This window comes from Mastigoproctus giganteus, chromosome 2 (assembly GCF_048544385.1).
Source record: "Mastigoproctus giganteus isolate SK-2022 chromosome 2, ASM4854438v1, whole genome shotgun sequence".
In the NCBI taxonomy this organism is placed as follows: domain Eukaryota; kingdom Metazoa; phylum Arthropoda; class Arachnida; order Uropygi; family Thelyphonidae; genus Mastigoproctus; species Mastigoproctus giganteus.
Genome location: NC_143576.1, coordinates 189,132,026 through 189,154,860, shown reverse-complemented (window position 1 = coordinate 189,154,860; position 22,835 = coordinate 189,132,026). Strand labels below are relative to the sequence as shown.

Below are 22,835 nucleotides of genomic sequence, written 5' to 3'. Positions count from 1 at the left end.
ATGGCTGTCGACGGGTAAAGTACTAACCCAATTGTTCGACCTGCGCCACAAAGTCAAGTTATTCTTCCAGCAGCAAAATAATTCAAGGTTCCATGATCTCTTGTCCGACAATGATTGGCTAGCCAAGCTTGCATACCTGGCAGATATTTTTTCTCTGTTAAACGAGCTGAATACACCCTTGCAAGGACAGCTTAGACGTGTTCACACTGCGAGGCAAAACGGATGCATTTCAAAGGAAGATATTGCTGTGGCAAACACGGTTGGCTGAAGAAGATCTGCAAATGTTCCCAAATTTTGATGATTATATGAAACAGAAGGATGTCAACTGACATGTAATAACTCTTGTTCGATTGCACTTACAGTCGCTCACTGACTCGTTTGGTCGTTATTACCCAAAGGAAGAGGGCCCCAGACACGGAAATATGTGGATGGTACATCCATTATCGGCGAAAATCGAGGATAGTAATTTGAACATGAAAGAAAAAGATAGCCTAATCGATCTATCATCCGACGACAGTCTCAAAGGTAAATTCCACTCGTCCCTAACAAGATCTCATTTTTGGCTTTCCGTAAAAAGTGAGTAAAGAGTGCTGAGTGAAAAGGCCATCAAAATTTTAATTCCATTCGCAACTACATATATGTGTGAAAAGACATTTTCATTAGTTACGGCAATTAAAAACAAGTACCGCTGTTGGCTAGAAATACAAACGGCTCTCCGTGTTGCAGTAATGTCATTGGAGCCAAGAATCCAACAGCTTATTTCAAACAAGCAGCAACAAATGTCACACTGATTATTTTGCTATAATTAATCCTTTATACACCTCTACGTCGAGGTGCACTTGATATTTGATAATTGTTAATATTAACTGTTTCTGTTAATTCTTTTTTTAATAAAATGAAATTTAAAATGTTTTTTTTTTGCATTTTTCATAATGAATATATCTGCATTTATTTATTATATATTTTTTTTATCATTATAAGGCCATTATATTATTAATCATACTGTATTAACATTAATGATATCCAATTTTTTGCAAATAACTTGGAGTGCAAAAACAAGTGTATGTACCATTTCATATTTAGAATGTTTCTTTTATGGAAAAAATCATGGTAGTGGTCCACGGGATTCAAAATTGAGTTTAGTGGTCTGTGAGGTCTGAAAGGTTGGTGACTGCAGGTATAGAGCATATATACATGCAATGCGACCACCTCCATTGATTACAAAGGAGAGATCTGTAAAAACTTTGTAATAAACTTGTAAAACTACAAGTTAGTACCTCTGCAGTGCAACCATGGTGTAATTGTAATGCATGCGCATTTACATTTTAAATAGCTATATTTTGGCTTCTAGGAGTCTGATTTTAAAAATCTAAAGGCCAAAACATCTCTTTCGTCATTCTCTACCATATTTCATAAATTTTGATGGGAAAAAAAATTTATAATTATGTATAATTCAACACCACGAAGACTAATAGTGAGCATTGTAAGGTATACAGGCAATGCAACCACTGAAACCACCTCCATTGAGTAGAAAGGAGAGATCTGTGAAAACTTTAATACTCTTGTGAAATGTTAAACCACTGTAACATTGAAATAAAAGATTCTGAAGAAGTTTCACTGAACTTCCACTATGCGTGCTTGGAACACAATTTTTTTTATAATTATATGAACCTTTATTCCCATTGTTACATTACGCTTGATATTTATTTAAATGCTAATCTGTATAATATTTTAAATATATATGTTTATACCAAACTATAAATTTAAAAAAAAATTTTTTTTTTTTTTTTTTATGTTAATGTAGGTGAAATAGCTATAAGAGTTTTCCGAGCATGTACTGAATTAGGCATTCGTTCCGTCGCAGTCTATTCAGAGCAGGACAAAATGCATATGCATCGGCAGAAGGCAGATGAATCTTATCTGATTGGTAAAGGACTGCCACCTGTTCAAGCTTATTTAAATATTCCAGAAATTATAACCATTGCAAAGGTAAAGAATAGCATCATGAAGTATTGAAATTAGTGATTATGCAAGAGTTCGGCTTATTTTGGATGTTTTGAAGAATGATTCCTCTGTCTGTGTTAATTAGGAAAGAAATTTAGAGATAAGATTAAAACTAGTTTCAAAATATTGAATCATATATTCCAATTCCTGATTGGAATTGGAATATAATTTTCTAAAAAAAATTACCAAAATGTCAAAGAACATTCTAGAGCATGATTGCACTGTATGATTGCATTACAACATTAATTTCATGACATGGTTAAATATCACTCTGTCTGTCTGTCCTTTTCTCTCTCTCTCTGCAACACTGTGAGAGACTAATGAATCTATACAAAGCAGTTTCCAGATCAAAGATTATGGAGCAATATGACTCATTGCAGAAGTGCACCATGTAGCCTTAAATCTATATCTGTTTGTTATCCATACAGTGGGAGCAAAGTTGATCTACACAGCTTTCTATGCATCATCTGTACACAGCCTAGGTACAGAAGTGAATGAACTATCGCCATTCATTTGCTTCTGGATTGTCACTATTAATTTGTTTCTGGATCAGTTTTATTCATTTCCTTCTACATGTGGATGACACTCGTTGAGCCAAAATGTAATTTCATCATCATCATCATCAGCCATTTTCAATCCACTGCAGGATGAAGGCCTCTCCAGCAAAATGTAATTTATTGTATGCCAAATGCGAACACTGTAATGAACCACTGAATATCAGACTCAGACCTGCTAATATCATATAACCTCAATATAGTAAAGATACCATGGAATGATTGATGTTCTCTGTGAGTTATCCTTATATTACTTAATAAAAAAGTTCAATTGCACAGTTGCTTTTAGACTTGCTAAAAGCCACTGAATGCAATTCAACAATCATGTACCATTATACACAGATGACTCAGAAATCCATGCAGGAGTATCAGCAGTCTTCCTGATGATCACACTGATAATCAGGAAGATTACAAACAAATATAAAAACTTTCACAAAAATGCAGTAGATACTGCATAACAAATGTCAATCCAAACAACAATCAAATTCTTCCATAGAAAAATAAAACTGAAATTCCAACGAAACTGGAATGATTTATATATACTGTACTCTCCATGCCTTTGAAACACATGAACCATCCAACACTCCAATGTATTGCTCTGTTAACAGCAGTTGCAGAAAACCAAAATTTCAGTATTAAAATGTGCTGGATACCACGACATGCAGGTATTCAGCACAGTATCCAGGTCTGCTGCTTCAATCTGGAATATCCAGGAGTTGAAGCAGCAGATGGTACTTTGAAATGTGCTTATAAGTTAAGAATATTTCAAAGTATCATCAAAAGACCTCAAAACTTTAATATATAGAAGCAGGTGTCTAATGGCAAACTTCTGACAGGAGCAAACAAACTGAAAATTAAACTGAATGATTTGCTCACAACAGTCACAAAGAGAAGTTAACTAGACTAAGGATTGGAAATACACATATCATTCAAGCATTCTGACTCAAAGGAAACCCTCCCTCCATGATGTCTAACTGCAACAGATTAACCATAAAAAAATTTTTCCTTGAATATCCAAATTTGAGGTAGTAGGATCAAAGAAAGACTGATATTGACTCTTATTCAACAAAACACATTTCAGGCTCCAACAATATCTAATGTGTAGATCTGAGAACTGTAATGTTATTTTACAAAGAAGAAATTGAATAATCCAAAACCATAGTAATGGTGCATTATGACAGCCTTGTCAGCGCACCAAATTACACCAACCAACCATAGTCAAACTAATAGATCGAACTTATCTGCACAAAAGATCTAAACTTCCTAAACACTTCCTCATTCATTTCACAAATATACAAGGTCTCAGTTCCACTCTCGATGCCTATATCCATTTACACTCTGCCAAGCCCTACTTTCTTACTGGTTGACTGCACATCTCATTTCAGTTGTCCTTATTGTTTGCTATATGATTCCTTTCTCTTCAAAGGTGGTAGTTGTGCATATGTGTGCTCTGATATTCTATGTCAGAGACTTAGTAATTTGAAATCTCCTCTTTTCGATATTCTCCATTTTAAAATCTCTACTCCATTCATCTGTTGCCTCTATCGTTCTTTCAACTCCACTAATCACTTAACTCTTTGAAACTTGACTTTCTATAGTCCAACTTTCCTAACTGAGAGATAATTTTCCTTGGTGATTTTATCCTTACATTACTTAATAGAAAACTGGCTACTCCAACTGGCTTCTGTTTTCCAGTCCTATGGACCCAGCTGGTTGAGATGCTGAGTCTTTTGCAGTTTCTAATCACCCCGCACAGATTGTTCATTTTCCTAACAGAATACCAGACAGCCTTAATCAACCTCATATCTTTGGATCACACGCTTCATCTTTATCATATGAACAGCCCTTCTAAGTTCACAGTTGAGGTGAGTGGTCCCGTTAGCACCTCAGATCACAACTTTGTGATGGTTTCTTTTCCAATGGAGCCTTTCTCTCACGCCATTTTCAGTCTCTTATGTTGGGCATTGCATGAGGCTGTTTAAATTTTCTGATGCCAGTGTTTGCTCAGATCATGTAAGTGAAATTATTCTTGTAGGGATGAAATCCATAATGAATAGCAAAACAGCATTAAAATGTTTCCCCCGCTGACTTCAGAAATTTTCACATGCTCGGTGAAATTTTCTCCCACACTAATTTAATTGCAGTGCAGTGACTTGTTACGTAGTGCTGAGATCAATTTTTTAAAAAATGATCAAGTATATTGCTTGTAATATTTGTGTTATATGCATGTATTTGGAGTCTAGTCATTACAGTGTTAGACATTGTTTTTAATGGACAGTTTACTTGAACACTATCATAATTAATGCAATGCAGTTATATTTTCAAAGAGTTAATAATTGCAAATAAGAATGAAAAAGCAACAGCATCTGCATGCGGTACAAAGACTATAAAGGTAAGAAAAATAACGAATTTGAAAATTAAATTAGACGTTTTGAAATGAATCGATTCTGGTCAACAACAAGTAGATGTGTACAATAACTTAGGACTGGCAGGTTTAACTGCAAGAATGATTATAAAGAATTAATTTTAGTAGAGGGAAAGACATCTGTTCCACTGCAAGCAACTAAACAGGCTATCTATTATGATTGAAATGGACAGACCTCTAAATAATTTTATTGAAGATAATATCCAATGCAGAATTCCATTAAGTTAAATATTATTAAAGAAAAAGCAATTAACCTATGTGATGATCTGAAGGAAGCTCACCTCAGAAAAACATGTGGAACCATTTAAAACTAGTAAGGGCTGGTTAAAAAGATTTAAAATCCAGGGAGCAGCTAACTTGTCTTTATCTAGTGCAAATCAAGAAGGAGCCGAAAGTTTCAAAAAAGAACTTGTTAAAATTATTGAAAGGAGTGTTATACTTAAGTTTTTAATATAGATGAAACAGGACTTTTTTGGAAATGAATGCCTAAAAGAAGTTTATTATTGAAAGAAGAAAAAAAACATGCCAGGCTTCAAAGCAGCGAAGGATTGGTTGACTTTATTGTTGGGTGGTGGTGGTAAGGCTGCGGGTGTTTTAAATTAAAACCACTTTTAGTTTACCAGGAAGAGGGCCAAACTACAACCCAAAATCGACCAAAGATACGAAAACTTGACAGCCCAGGGCCATCGGATTAATAAATTCATGATTTTAATTGACATTTTAAGTTTAATTTTGATTATAAAGTTATATAGTTACTTACCACATAATTATATATGTATGTAATGCAGAATATTTTATATGTACACATTTTTGAATATTAAATATTTTGACCAACATTTGTGTGTCTTTTCACTACTGTTTATTATTGATTAGGAAATATCCTATGGCATAGAACGCAACTCATAAATACATACGTTGCCTTGTGGGAATACGGCGCTCTTAGCTCTGATTCACTTAGCACTGTTTTTCCGGAATGAATTATTAGTGTTAAGCGAGGGACACCTGTATGTGAAAGCTATACAACATTAATTTGCATAAGTTGTTAATGAGGTTTTACCAACTCATGTTCGTTAATGTTTTGTTGTACAGATAAGATGTTCATATTTCACAAAGTTGCTGATTATATAAATTTTTAAATTAATTTTTTTTCCCTTGTTATTATGCATATTTCTTAGTTGTTACGAATAGGTTTCCATGCTTTTCATTTAAAGGAAAATGAAGTGGATGCTATACATCCGGGTTATGGTTTTCTCTCAGAACAAGCGGAATTTGCCCAGGCGTGTCTTGAAGCTGGAATTCGCTTCATTGGTCCATCACCCTCAGTTATGGAAATGATGGGGGACAAAGTTTCAGCTAGGAAGTCTGCGTTGGATGCAGGTTGTGACTTTTAATTTTGTATTCACAGTAATTTGGTATTTATTAACGTATTTCAAGAAATTTGCTATTTCATAATCATTTGATTATTGTTCTAATTGATTTATTATTTTATATAATAATTACATTAATATTTTAACCTTGTCATGCTGCCATTATGATTTGTTAAAATGATATGGATTTCGACTTTTATGTATTATCTACTGCTCATCTTTCTCTAATGTTAAATTATATTGCAATGAAATTGAAATCAAAGTGAATAAAATTAAATAAAAGAAACTTAATAAATTTTCATATTTTACCTTTAATCCACTGAGTAATAACTTTGCATGTGTGTATGTATATAAAAATAAGGCTCGGTATTGGATTTTTATGGATTTCACTGACTTTTCTTCTTTCATGTACTATAATTTAATTTAATTTTAGAAATTTAAAATGTATTTTAGCCTAAAATGTTTAAAAAATATAAAATTAGGTCATCCATATTCAAAATAATTACATACTATTTTGAAATTACAGGGTTTATTGAGTAAAAGATTTAACTTAAAAGCAATTACATGCACTATACTTATTCTTGGCATCTGCTGAGAATAAGTATAGTGCATGTAATTGTCTATTCTTCAGTGGTATCGATGTCTACTTGACGAAAAACCTGAATTTTAGGGTTAGGGAGAAAAAACCAAGCAACCATTGCTGGCTAATTCAACCACGTTGTGAAAAAAAAAACTCCTAAAAATTTCTCGTACCATAAACAGGATTTTAACTCTGACCTTTTCCACCCGGTGTGAAAGAACAGCCATTATAACCACTTTGCTATCCACAGTGGTGTAGATGAATCCCACTTCGCCAACAATGATGTTTATGTGAAGTGTGGTATATTTTCCCCAAGGGCTCACATCTGGTGAGTATGGGCTTGGCAGACCCAGGGTCCTGAGCTGGATATCATCATTCTTCTCTTTCTTGGTGATTCCCTTCCCTTTTACTTGTGACTGTTATTCTCTCTCTCTCTCTCTCTCTCTCTCTCTCTCTCAGGGTAATTCAGAAATTTTTTTTTGGCTGGTGCAGCATAAGCCTCAAGCTTCCTTGCACCATATGGCTAATAATAATAACATAACATGTACAGGCAGCCAGGGAAGCAGATTAGCTGAAAAATATCAGTAAGCTGGTAACAAGGGGATGCAATGTAGAATGAATGAGAATGAAAGACAGAATGAATAGGTTGGTCACTGAGTGAACTAGGAATTATGGTAAATGGGAATAAATGACAGTTTTGGTGAAAGAAAGAGTGACTTAGCATGAGGGAAAGAGAGAGCGAATGGAAGAGCAAATGTAATTGGCTGAAAGAATACAAAGTTAAAAATAACTTACACTACTTTATATATACTAACAAACATTTACTAACCACAAATACTATCACTGCATTCTCTGCTGACCTGCAAAAAAAAAAAAACTTGCAGCTAGGCCTGCACCACAAATGAAGAATAACAGTAAGTTGAGATGCCCAGAGTGCAGTGCAGAAAGCAAGAGTTGAATAAATGAAATGAGAGCTAGAAGAATGAATGAAAATAAGTGTGTGAGAAAAAGAACACAAACCATAAATGCTAGTTAACCCTAGTTTTAATTGGTATTTAAATTTATATTACACATCGCCAACCGGGCTAGCCGGGTGGGTAAAGTGCCTGGCAACCCAAAGGTCGCGGGTTCGAATCCTGCCTCGGGCTTGGATCAAAGTACTGCAAAAACCTTGGGAGGTGCATTATGGCCACAGAAGCAGATGTGCCAACAACTACCAAAAAAAAAAAAAAAAAAAAAAATATTACACATCATTGCATCCCCCCCCTGGTGTGTGAGAAGATGAATGGGTGTGAATGAAAAAAAAATAATAATAAAAAAAAAAAATATATATATATATATACCTCAGGTCACAAACACAATTTCCGAACAAATTTTGACTCTACCTGCGAACAATGCCTCGGCGCACGAACGCACAAACATGGCTTTGGTGCCATGTTTTCGGCTCGCGAACAGCATCAGTTGTACTCAGGTTTGCGTACTGTGAACATTGTTTGTCGTTGCGTTGTTCTTGATACAATTTTTTTTTTGCATTAAATTAACCCTCATTATGGCTCCCAAGAAAGTGAAAAGTGTTAGTGACAGTGGTGTAAAGAAGCCTAAGCGTATTACAGTAGAAATGAAGAAGGAAATAATAACTAAACATGAGAATGGCGATTGTGTTTCTGATCTCGCCAAGCAGTACGACATGGCTGAATCTATGATCTGTTCTATCTTAAAGAGCAAAGATGCACTAAAGACGGCTGATGTGGCTAAAAGAGTGACTATGTTAACGAAGCAAAGGTCTCAAGTGTTAGAAGAAGTAGAAAAATTATTGTTAGTTTGGATTAATGAAAAGCAGCTTGCTGGAGATAGTGTTAGTGAGGCCCTAATATGGGAGAAGGCTTTACTTTTGCATGGTGATTTAGTGGCAAAAACGCTGAATACAAGTGATGCTAGCATTGACGAATTTAAAGCAAGTAGAGGCTGGTTCGAGAAGTTTCGTCGACGAACTGGAATTCATAGTGTTGTTAGGCTTGGAGAGGCAGCTAGTTCGGACAAAAAAGCAGCAGATGCCTATGTGGAGGAATTTGTACCGCATCGAATTACTTACCGCATCAACTTTTTAATTGCGATGAAACGGGACTTTTTTGGAAAAAAATGCCAAGAAGGACCTACATAACCCAAGAGGAAAAGTCACTTCCTGGCCACAAACCAATGAAGGACAGGCTTACACTTTTATTGTGCACTAATGCAAGTGGGGATTGTAAGATTAAGCCTCTTTTAGTTTACCACTCTGAAAATTCGCACGCTTTTAAATGCAATAAAGTGCTAACAGGTAAACTTCTGGTATTGTGGAGAGCGAATAGCAAGGCTTGGGTAACAAGATTACTTTTTATGGAGTGGTTGACTGAAGTTTTTACGCCAACTGTCAAGAAATACCTTGAGGAAAATAATTTGCCCCTTAAGTGTCTGCTGGTTATGGACAACGCTCCTGCCCATCCTCCAAGTATGGAAGAAGACCTTGATGTTGAATATGACTTCATAAAAGTCAGATTTCTGCCTCCTAACACCACTCCTCTCATCCCGCCCATGGACCAGCAAGTAATTTCCAACTTCAAGAAGTTACATACAAAGGCTCTTTTTTCCAGGTGTTTCCAGGTGACCAACGACACGGATTTGACCCTGCACGATTTTTGGAAGGATCACTTCCATATCCTCCACTGCATAAACCTCATTGACAAGGCATGGAACAATGTCTCTAACCGCACATTTCAATCTGCCTGGAGGAGACTTTGGCCAGGTTGTGTGCCTGATAGAGACTTCAAGGAGACAGATGTAACTAGTAAATGAGATTGTGACCATTGGCAAGAGTTTGGGCTTGGAGGTCAAAGAGGAGGATGTGGTGGAGCTGGTGGAGGACCACAGACAAGAACTCAACACAGAAGAACTTGTTGAGTTGCAATGTGAACAGATGAAAGTTATGCAGGAGGAGCACTCAGGAGAGGAGGAGAAAGAGGTGGTACATGTTTCAAGTGCTGAGATCAAAGAAATTTGTAGCGAGTGAAGTGCAGGTTTTCATTGAGAAGCATCACCCTAACAAAAGTGTGACCACCAGAGTAGTGGACATTTTAAATGACAATGTGATGTCCCATTTTCGGAAAATTATCCAACAAAGAAAAAGACAAATGTCTCTGGATCGTTATCTTTTGAAAACACCAGCCATCGAGCCAGCAATCGAACCACTTCCCAGGATACAAACAAGAGAAAAAATATCAGAAATACCTGACGTTATTATGGAATGGGACTCTCCTTCGAAGGAGTTGTCTTCTTCCTCCTCCATCTACCTGTGCCAGCAACTATCAACCATAAAGGTAAAGTTATACTGTATATTTTATATTATGTATTTTTGCCAGACATAAATCCATAAAAAAGTCAAAAAACATTGTTTCTGGGGTGGGCGAATGGATTAATTGGATTTTCATTAATTTCAATTGGAAAAATTGTTTCGGTTCGCGAATGGAGTCAAAGAACAAATTAAGTTCGTGACCCAAGGTACCACTGTATATGTAAAACTTGGGGGAAAAAAATAATATATAAAATAAGAAAAAAGTAATAATAAAAAAAAAAAAAAGAATGAAAGTAGAGTGAGAATGCAGATTATGAATGAAGTAAATGTCTCTCCCACCCCTTTGCCTGGTGGGTTCCCGCTGCCAGCTGACACATCCCACCCCCAGAGTGGGATGGGCAGCTTGACCTTACCGGATTCGACACTGCATGGACATGACAACCATCACCGACAAAGACATACTGCGGCTTTGCTGCCAACACGCCATTGGCGATCTGAACTGAGTACTCTAAACCGGTTCCCTTTAAAACCCCATCCCAAGGCAGGGGAGGGAGGAGACAGGTCTCTGTCTCCTCCTGCCTCCGCCCCATACTTCGCCTGGTGGAGTTCGTCTCCACTGACCTTTTTTGGCGATGCCTACTCTATCGTCCCTATTCTTCTATCTGTGTTTTGGTGCACTATGGCCATAGATGCTGATGCGCCAAATAAATCCCCAACCAACCATCTAACTGTTTTCCCCCTCTCTCACTAAACCAACAGAGTACACCCCTTAACAATGCCACCAAATTCTAATCAATGTCTAAATTCTACCGGTTTCGTGTAAATCTCTAAGACAACTAACACTATCTTTTATCTAGCGTATAGCCTCACATGTCTAAATTTAATAACATCAAAATTTTGCCAGACTTATTAGGCCTTTTAACACATCTCTCTAGCGTTCAACCCCAACCAGTGATTTCCTAACAGCAATCCCATAAAGCATTAATGTCAAACGTGTAATTTTTTTTTTTTTTTTATGTCCTAGCCATTGAAATCCCAGGAAACTAGGTGGCAGGATCTGCCAGAGCAACTTGTGATACTGGACACACCTGGCTAGCCTCCATGTGGCAATGTATGGGCAATGTTGAGCCCCCACTAGGGGCCTGGCGGCCAATAAGCCAGACAAACAATGGGCACAACACAATCACACTGCACAGACTTGGCCCACACACTTTCAATTCTCTGGCTTGACAGTGTACTGTCCTCGATACAGCAGAGATGGGAGAAATCCCAGTTGCCATTTGACACGAACATACCTTGTGTACAATCAAATCATGTTATGATGGACTCACCATAGTAAAGTACCGTTCACTATACGATGTGTAGTAAGCGCCGGTCATTGTAATCACATTTATTAATTGAATTTTAATTCTATTAAACAGCGATTCTAATTAGCGAAAATAGGAGGAATATTATCCACAGGCTATAAAAGCAAAGATAGATTAAGCATAAATTTACCCTTTATTACCTTACTAATTAAAAAATTAAATCGTACATGAAATTCGGAAGAATATACGTGATAATCGGAATAATTAATACGTACTGTAATATGTGCATACTAACTAGTTGACATTTCTGTTCACTGACATTTGTGGGTGGGGGTTAAAATTTAAAACAGTAAAAAGATAAGCAATCAATAACAAAGAACACGGCGCACACAAATTGCAAGTAACATGATATGCACAAGTGAGAACGGAGTAACAAGTTACGAAGCTTTAAAAATAGGAATGAAGAGAAGATTCTGAAAATATAATTTTTTTTTTGATTGAAGATTCCATGGAAGTGTAAACACATTTCACCATAATAACCCACAGAATTCCAGCGGTTGGTATCATCGCAAATTCAATAAGATCGAGTTTACTATCCGTTTATGATAGATTGCACTAACAGAAAAGCCCAATAAACAGGTGACTGCTAATTGTTTTAAGGTTGTGACCTCCAGAAATCTGACCATACTACGTGGTACGGCCGGAGACAATCGTAGGGTAATCTCAAGTGGGTCTCCTGCCCCGATTAAACGGCATGTTGTCCCAATTAAGTGAAGTAAACCCTGGCTATTTTCTCGATTGGGTTCTGTTTTTTAAGATTTGCCCCAAATAAACTGCTGCACTGATTAACCGGTGGCCCAAATAACCAGAATCCACTGTATATTCTTTTAAAAGAAACTTTAATATTTTTATGTTAATAACAAAAATTTAATTATATATTCAGTAGAACCCAGATAAGAAGTTTTTCAAGGGACTGGAGAACTTCTTAGAATTTTAGAACTTCTTATGCAGGAAATATTAACTATACTAATAAAAATGAAAAGATGCACATACATAAGTTAAAGATGATTTTTAAGTACTATTTCAGAATTTATAAATATTTTACTCTGCCTATGGGAAACATTTTTAAACTGAGGATTTCTAATTGCTTAACATTCTGTTCCTTAAACTCATTACCAAGTTGGAAGAAGGAGCTCCTTTGGAGTTTCAACATACCATAAAAGGTCACAATTACAATAAGACAGAGCAACAATCTACTCAGTAATTCTGAACTGTTCACAATCATTATGGATATTGATGAAAACAATTGCAATATGTAAGTTCCATTATATCACAATGTTTCTACTAAAAATGTTTTAGCATTGAAAGCCTAATTGAACAATTTAGTGTCAAGCATCATTTTAGTTTGTAGTAAACCACCGAAGTAGGTGAAATGGCATAGTTTTTGTTACATTTCATATTGTGAGTGCCTTTACGAGTTGCCCTGATATTGAATTACCTCGAATAAGCAACGCTCCGACAATGGATTCTTGAATAGGCAAAACTTTGCCAATAGATTCTCAGTGGATACCATTACCCCACAACCCCTGGGTGGTGGTATCTGCCGAGAATAAGTAACATTAGTCTTCTCCATTGGCTAAGTGTTGCTTACTGGAAGTAGTAGTAGTAGTAGTGGCACATGATGCAAGAAAGCAAGTGTAGGAGCTTATGCAGCATCAGCCAAAAAAAAAAAAAAAAAAAAAAAAAAATCACATCATTCCCTCCAAATGCCTGTCCAGTTCCTCCTTAAATTTATTTAACCTATCAACTTCCACAATGACAGATGGAAGTTTGTTCCAGCAATTAACCACCCGCTGGCTAAAGGCAAATTTCCGCACATCTATTCTACATCTGTCCTTTCTTAATTTGAACTTATGTCCCCGTAGGTTGGTAATCTGAACAAGTGGAAGGATCCCATCAGAATTCAGCGTGCTCAACCCATTCAAGGCCTTATAGACCTCAATCAGATCACAGTGCAGGTGCCTAGTCTCCAGCCACTGCAATTTGCAGAACTTAAGCCTCTCTTGGTAAGAGAATCCCTTCATTCCCCTCACCAATCGTGTTGCTCTTCTCTGTACACGCTCAAGCAAATCTACATCCTTCCTAAAATGAGGCCTCCACACCTGTACGCAGTACTCAAGGCGTGGCCTGACCATTGCCTTATACAGAGGGACAGTAGTACAGTATCAGGGCAACTCATTGTAAAGGCATCACAATATGAGATACTGTGTATCAAAAACGATGCCATTTTCACCTACTTCAGTGGCTTACTCTGAATTAAAATGATGCTTGGCCACTAGCTTGATCAATTACAAATGTTTAATATTAAAAATAAATAATTTCTATATTTAAAAACGTTATTAATAATAACGTTTTTAAATATAGAAATTATTTTTTATAGAAATTATTTAAATATAGAAATTTATAATAATACACTGTATTCTTTATCATGAACTGTTTACCCAGAAAACTTATGTGGGAAAATAATACATTACAATGTGTGGAGTTGAAAACAGGGGAAAACTTATTATTTGGGAATTTCTTATCTGGATTCTACTGTAGATGGTCCCACCTACACTTTATTGTTATTTTTGAAGAAATTAAATTTTTTGTTGAGAATAAGGAAAAGGTTCTATATTATAATGCCATTTTCTTTGTCTTAACATTTTCATTTTGTATTTAATTATTTTTCTTTCCAAATAATTTTAAGTTAATTATAAAACCCTTTTGAAATGTTTGGAATGGTATCATGAAATTCTGATATAAGAAAGATGTTGATTCTGCATAAATAAAATACAAACATAAAAAAAAAAAAAGTCATCATTCCAAATAGTATAGGGTCTAAATGGGTGATACAAAGGTGGGCAGGGTGGTTAATGATATTAATCAGGGTACTTTAAGATCTAGATAAACAAGATGACCTGAAAAATGGTTGTGGAGGTTTAACACAGATAAATGCAAGGTACTTTATTTCAAAGACAATCCCAGAAAAACGTAACCAATTAGAGGGTACCAAACTCAAATTAGTGGAGAATGAAAAAGGTTTAAGAGTTATTGAATTGTACGGTTTGGCATGAAATTCTCTGAGCATTTGAGTTAGGCTGCTAGAACAGTTCACATTGGTTTTGCCAGTGGTGTACAGGAATTTTTTCTAGTAGAGACAAAGGAGTGATCACCCTATTAGCATTAATAGAGACATATGATGCAAGAAAGCAAGCTTATATACAGTAGACTTGCAGAATAATGGCACCTTTGGGGATTCAAGGTGCCGTTATTTCGATTTATCCGTTATCTTAGAAAGTTTTATTTTTAATGTATTTAATACAGAAATAATAAGGCCAAATAAGCAATAGAGAGATTGAGATTAACTGCACATAAAAAAACATAAACATGTTGACGATCCAGTGTTATATTCTGCCATTGCTACACTTCTGCCTATGCCTCTTCTATTTTTTTTATTATATCAAGTTTAGTTTGCGTGGGTAGCACAGTGGAATCATCACTGTTCTCCCCTACACCAGGTAGAAAAGGCCCAGATTTGAATCTGGTCAATAACACAAGGAACTTTATAGGCTTTTTTCACTTCGTGGCTGAGTTAGTGGGTCTCAGGCGTAGATAGCAAGATTTTTTTCACCAAAAACTGGGGGTTTAATCCAACAAAACAGGCAAATTGAGCAGAGAACACATGCAATTTACAGACACAGTACACATGGGTATATGAATTAACAGTTGTAATAGTTTGAATGTGACCCTAATGTAATAGTTTGAATTATATCAAGTTTGTCACTAAGTTTTAATATTGTTCTTCTTTTCTTTTCTGTATGAGGTTTATTAACTTCAGGATCTATAGTGAGGGGTAAATGTGAAACAGTGGTATAAACCATGCTATCAGTACAGAATTAACTTTGAAAATGGCGAACGTAAACAAATACAGTAATCGGGTGATTTGCCATTTTCTTTTTTAGGCACTGCAAAACATCTGCCATATGTAAACATCTGATCTCAATGTGCTGTTATTTGGGGTGCTGTTATTTTGACAGTCTACTGTAGCATCAGCCAAAAAAAGAAATAAAATAAAATAAAACCCCTTTCCATTCATTTACTCCAAATGTTTGTCTAGTTCTGTCTTGAACTTATTTAAGTTGACCTCTGCTACAACAGATCAAAGTTTTGTTCCAACTATCAACCACCCACTGGCTAAAGGCAAATTTCTGCACATCAATTCTACAATTGTCTTTGATCAATTTGAATTTATACCCCCTCAGGTGAGTAATTTGAGCAAGAGGAAGAGTCCCATTAGCATTGAGCTTGCTCAATCTATTCAAAGTCTTATGCACCTCAGTTAGATTGCCTCACAGGTGCCTAGTCTCCAGAAGTTGCAATTTGCAGAACTTCAGCCTTTCTTGGTAACACCAACCCTTTGTTCCACTCACCAATCTCGTTGCCATTCTCTGTACTCATTCCAGCAGCTCGACATCTTTCCTAAAACGAGACCTTCAGACATGTATACAGTACTCAAGGTGTGGCCTGACCATTGCCTTATACAAGGGGACAATCACTCCCATATCATTGCTAGCAAAATTCCTGTATATCATTGACAAGACACCATGATCTACTCTTGCAGACTGTCTGCACTGCTCAGAAAACTTCATGCTGACTTCACAATTACCCCCAGGTCCTTTTCATTCTGCACTACCCTGGGTGTAGTACCACCCATTTGGTACGTTACTCTGGGGTTACTACTACCCATATGCAGTACTTTACATTTGTCAATGTTGAACTTAAGTTGCCGCTTCTCAGCCCATCTGCTCAATTTTTTCAGATCCTGTTGCAGTTACGTACCATCATTACTCTCATTAGCAACCCTACCGACCTTTGTATTGTCTGGAAACTTAGACGTTAACCCTGATATACTTTCATCAATATCATTGAAAAAACTGAAAAGAACCCTGGGGGACTCCACTAATAGCATTAATCCATGAAAAGCAGTGTCCTTTGATAACTACTGTCTTCTCCCACTCAACCATCCTTTTATCCATTGTAGCAAATCCCCTTAATGCCATCCTGCTCAAATTAGTACAGTAGTCTTCCATGTTGCACAGTATAAAAAGCTTTCCTAAAATCCAAACATATGATCTCAAAATTATTCTTTGCATCCAGTTCCTTTGTGACCACATCATACTATGCAATCAAATTCATCAGGCAAGACTTCCCATTAACAAATCCATGCTGTGTCAGTCTTGTCTAGATGACCCTGCATTGCTTCCTTAACCAGTGACTCCACTATTTTCCCTGGAACAAAATTTAGAGTAACAGGTCTGTAATTACCCTTTGATCCCCCTTTGTGAATTGAGTACACATTTGCACACCTCCAGTCAATGGGAACCTCCCCTGAGTCCAAGGAGGCTTTCATAATTATGGCTAAGGGTTTGCTTACTTCCATTGCTGCCTCCTTTAATAAAATTGGATAGATCCCACCCACCCCACATGCCTTCCTTATGTTTAACTTCAACAATTTCTCCTCCACTTTGCTCTCAGTTATTGCAAAATCACTTAGCTTCCTGTTAGAGTTTGATATACTTCTGGCATTCCCCACCTTGAATAACTCATGTGTGAATGTAGATGCAAAATACTCATTGAATTTATCAGCTATTTGAGCAGGATCATCAACAGCCGAACCATCTATGTTAAGTGAACCATTCTGATTTATCCCCTTCCTTCTAGAGTTTACATAAGTAAAGAACTCTTTTCTATTTTTCTTTGCATCGTTTGCCAAAGATTTCTTGTAGTCTGCCTTCTTCTGTCTAATCTCCTTTGTGACCTGATTACATACCAGCTTATATCTGCCATAGGGTTCTGTGTCACTTGATAATTTACATGCATCCCATGCATATTTCTTCTCTGCCACAAGCCTCATTAATTCATCTGACATCCATTTAGCCTAAACCTTGAGTAGTAATTCTTAGTTGGTATGAAAAGCTTAGTACCTTCCAAGATTAAGTCCCTGAAGGCATCCCATTTAGAATTCACCGTTGGTAATATCATCAGTTGATCCTATTGTATAGAATTTAAAAACTCTCTGAGACTACTGTAGTCACCTTTACAAAAGCAAAAACCGTTCCCCTTACCCCCGATGGTAGTTACATCTTTAAGTAAATCCCACATCTGTACACTGATCACTGCCACCTTCTGGTTCTTTTATCTGCAAATTTTTAATGCATGAATAGTCACTGCTGATAACCAGATCAAAAGTATTAATCTCTCTCTCTGGTTGCCTCTAAAACATGTTGCTGTAGAAAACAGTCATCCAATAAATCCACAAAAGTCTTGCTAGTGTGTGAGTGACCAACCCACAAGTTCCAGTCAGTATCCGTCAAGTTAAATTCCTCCATTATAAAACATTCTGATTTACTGGCTCATTCCAATTCTCTATAATTGCTCATTATATCCATCAGATTCATTAGTCCCTCCTCCCTTCCTGTCCTGTCTATCCTTTCTGTATCCAATGTATTCCCCAAATTCTAATTCTGCACTCCTTATATCCTTGTGGTACCACGTCTCTAATATCACAAACAATATTCACTTTTGCTGTCTTGACTAGCACTTCAAATTCATAAAATTTATTTACTATATTCCTAGCATTGGTGTACATGCAAGTATACGTACACCTATTCTTACTGTTAGTTATCCTAACACAATTCGGGGGCGCCTCCGTAGCCAGGTGGGAAGGAGCAGCAGTGCGTAGCACATGCTTCTTGATTAGACCGGGGTTCGAGCCCGTCACCACCAAATACGGAGTATGCGGAAAGGTCAAGGAATGACCACCGCATATCCCGGAGCAATATGGCCTTAGTTGCTAATGCTCCTAAAAACCAAATAACAAACAATAACCTAACACAATCCATGTATTTACTTGTTCCATGATGATTCCCAGCAGAATCCCCAGTACCTCATTTTCCAGGCTGCTGCTCATTCCAGTAGAAGCAATGTAAGAATCAGTTTCACCTCTGCCTGTGGCTACTTTTAATCTATTAGTTGTGAATCCCCCACAAGATAGCAGTTTTTCCAACCCACCTAAAACTGCCTCGATAGCATAATTAAATATTCTTGCACCCTTTCTTTTTAAGCGTATCCCATCCCTTTTGAAGAAATCTCTCGCCAGTTAACAAGCACAGACCATGCTGAGAAAAATTCTACTCCACGAGCCTGGATGAATTGATTGACAAGGCTGTCATCATATACTCCCTCCTATCGTGTCTTCACATGATTGCAGTCATTTTCAAATTTATCCCTAATGCATTGAGCTGTACTTGTTAAGTAAATCCACAGATTTCCTACACTTAATGTCATTAGTGTCAACATGCACAACGATATCACTTTTTGTGCCCTTAAAAGATGATATCTGCTCTACGTCATCAACTTTTGCCCCTGGCAGACATACCCTGGTCCTATTCCACATATCCTTTTCGCACAATAAATTCCCTGTCTCCCTGACAATAGTTACCGACAATAACCAGCTCTTGTGTGACCAGCGCATTCTGCCCTGATGGTTGCTGCTGTGTTGCCTGATGATCAAGTGCAAGCTGTGGCATTGATGTGGGCAGCTGAGCCCTTGATGGGTCCCCCAATTTAAGTCCTTTGAGGGCATGTACCCTGTCCTTCAAGCTCTCATAAAGGCCCATAACAATGCTGAGTTGGCACCTCACATCTTCACACTTGCTTACATTGAGCACACACAAAGACAACCTCCTTGGCAACATCATGTCCCGTCCCTTTCTGTGATGGGACGTGATGAGGCAACGGTTAGGGCACATACTGAGTATTGCATACAGGTTTGGAAGTTTTTTTTTAGGAAAATGTAGATATGTTGGAATGGTTGCAGAGAAGAGCAACAAGACTAGTCAGGGGCATAAAAGTGTACTCTCACTGTGAAAGACTTGAATTCTCTAAATTGCAGTACAGTCAGTCCTCGTATAGCATGATAGTTGTGTTCCTAGAAACCCTCGTGCAATATAAACAACAGGCCTTATTGGAAAAATAGCGTTAGGTGCCGACCACCCAAGATTGAACACACATTTGTAACCAAAACATTACCAAACAATAAATAATCATAATAAAATACTTAACGTATTTTATTACGACTATTACGTAATAAAATATTGCTAATGCTTCTATCGTAAGCAAACTTGTTTTTTGTTTGATTTTCTAACCAAGCAGATGACAGCCGTTCCATCTCTTCCAATTCTTTGTGTCTTAATCTAATGGATTTTAATTACACTTTGAGTTGTTCCTGCTATGAAAGTTGTTTTATTTTCTCTGCATTCTTTGTAATTCTCAGTGTTGCCTCATTTAGGCCTGTAGCACGTGCAATATCACACTGTCTTTCATTTCGCTCAAAGCGTTTCACAATTTCATATTTTTTCTCTATCGACAGAGGCAGACTGGCCATAAGCCTTACCGGGGAAACGCCAGTGGGCCGGAGGCCAGTGTGATTTTGGCCATAAACCATAGTATGAGGCCACTATAAATTTTCCCGGGTATGAATTTTTGACTCAGTCCGCCTCTGTTTATCGATATTGCTTTTCTTTTTCTCTCTGAATCTGCAGTGTCTTCACCAGGATGCTTCCTTTTCACATCTTTTAAGTATTTTACTCATTTTTAGGGAATAAAGCATAATTACAAAACGAGGAGGCACGCTTGATACACATAAACAAAGCTGTGCGCTTGTAGCAACTGAATAAACAACACCATAAAGGCAGAGATACACTATTAACACCTCACATTTTACTAAAGCAACTGAATTTTACTAAAGCAACACTTGTAGCAACTGAATAAACAACACCATAAAGGCAGAGATACACTATTAGCACCTCACATTTTACTAAAGCACATTTCTAGGGGTTACTGCCATAAAACAATAAAAACAATTTCCAGTTGCGTTTCTGCTAGTGGAATCTGCTATAAACTGGTAGTTAACTTGATCTAATTACATTCGTGATTATATCGATAGCTGGACTTGTGTTGGTTTTTACATTATTATGGTGAAATGTGTTTCCCCTTCACTGATATAAAAAACATAAATACATTTTCAGAATTTTCTCTTCATTCCTATCGTGTTGCATTCGGTTGGGGTGATTCTGTGTTCAACTGCCATTTCTTGTAAACACAAAGGTGAATCGTGCATAAGCAAATTCGGTTCGGGTTATATAAGATATCGTTCCCCTATTTATAAATCGTGTATGATCGAATTTGTGTAATGTAAACACGTGTTATACGAGAACTGACTGTATCTGGAAACTTGTGAGGAGACCTAATTAGAGTTTTTGAGGCTTTAAATCGGTTGCATGAACTGAATGCTGATGGTATCCTTCATCTTTCTGAGATGACACACACAATAGTACAGTTTATTTTGAAAAAGGATGTTAACATAATAGATATGTAGAAATTTAACTTCAGCCAGAGAATAATTGATTGTTGATATAAAGATGCAACTAGTGTATTAGATGGTGGTAGGATGAATAAATTTACAGAGAGGGTTTGGCAAGTTATTGAAGGAATGAGCAGGTGAATAATGCAAAATTTTGTTTAGTTATTGTTAGTTTATTTTATTTTTTATTTTTATTTTTTTTTGCTATCTCCTGAATAAGCTTTGCTTCCATGCATCGTTTTACTAGTATTGATATTAATATAGATTCAAATTAAGAAAAGATAATTGTAGACTGGATAAAAAACATTATTTAGTCATTGTAATCTGCTATAGGAACAAGCATTAGCATTAGTAGAGGCATATGATGCAAGAAAGCAAGCTTATGCAGCATCAGCCAAAAGGAAAAAAAAAAAAAAAAAATCGCTCTTCCATTTCACCCCTCCGTTCGTTCCAAGTACCTACCTGTCCAGCTCAGCCGTAAATTTATTTAGGCTATCAACTTCCACAACAAAGGATAGAAGTCTGTTCCACCAACCAACAACCCGCTGGCTAAAGGCAAACTTACATACATCTATCCTACATCTGTCTTTTCTCAATTTCAATTTATGCCGTCTCAAATGATTATTCTGAGCAAGAGGAAGAATTCCATCAGCATTGAGCATTCTCAAACCATTCAAGGCTTTATACACCTTAATCAGATCACCTCACAGGTGCCTAGTCTTCAGACACTGTAATTTTCAAAATTTAAGCCTTTCTTCGTAAGAGCAACCCTTTGTTCCATTCACTAATCTTGTTGTCCTTCTCTGTACTCATTCTAACAGCTCTACATCCTTCTTAAAATGAGACCTCCAGACCTGTATACAGTGCTCAAGGTGTGGCCTGACCATTGCCTTATACAAAGGGTACTAGGAAAGTTTTGCAATATGACGCAACAATGAATCACAGGAAGCTGCATGTTGAGACATGTTCATACGTGCATAGTAGCCGCCGCACCAAGTCGATGGGCTCAGTTATTTATTAGTAGTGAGAGTGTAAAGTGCTTGTGATGGCATCGTGGTCACGAAATGAGATAAGGACAGTTTTGCAGTATAATTTTGTGCGTGGTTTAACCATAGACCAGTGCTTAGAAGAAATGACTCTTGCACTAGATGATGATTGTCCACATCGTACAACGATATTCAGGTGGTATAGAGAATTCCAAAGGGGAAATTTCACTCTGGAGGATTCTGAGAGGCCGGGAAGGTCACGAACGTCAGTTACGGAGGAAAACGTTACTGCTGTGAGGAAAATGCTTGACGAAAACAGGCGAGTGACCTACCAACAGATAGAGGATACTTTGGGCCTAAATGCATCAGCAATTCGTTCGATTCTGCAAGATCATTTGCACGTGAAGAAACTGTTCTCTCTGGGTGCCGCATCAACTGACTGAAGAGCAGATGACACGACGTGTGACTTGGTGCCGGGAGATGTTAAAAAAGTTTGATAAGGGACAATCTCGGTATGTGAACAACATCATGACAGGTGACGAGACTTGGCTGTACTATTACGATCTGCCGACCAAGGCTCAAAACAAAGTTTGGGTCTTTGATGATGACGACACACCCGTAATTGTCAGAAAATCCCGATCTGTAAAGAAGAAAATGATAGCTGTATTTTTCAAATCGAGTGGAATTGTGGAACGTGTCGTTTTGGACACGCAGAAGACAGTCACAGCTAAGTGGTATACTGAACAATGCCTGCCTAAAGTCATTGGATCTATGAAGAACCTGCGGCCAAAGTCAAGAATGGACACCTGGTACCTCCA

At 37.1% G+C, this 22,835-nt stretch overlaps 1 protein-coding gene across 5 annotated transcripts in view; it reads left to right on the top strand.

The window, feature by feature from the left end:
- PCB (Pyruvate carboxylase) overlaps window positions 1-22,835 on the top strand; it is a 593,745-nt gene that overhangs the window by 100,853 nt on the left and 470,057 nt on the right. For 4 of the 5 annotated variants that reach the window (XM_090389678.1, XM_090389675.1, XM_090389676.1 and 1 more), the window contains 2 exons: window positions 1,805-1,989; window positions 6,195-6,360. The exons of the other annotated variant lie outside the window; for it this stretch is intronic. In XM_090389678.1, coding sequence (XP_090245804.1) covers window positions 1,805-1,989; window positions 6,195-6,360 — 351 coding nt within the window. The remainder of the gene's footprint in view (window positions 1-1,804; window positions 1,990-6,194; window positions 6,361-22,835) is intronic. 5 annotated transcript variants of the gene reach the window in all.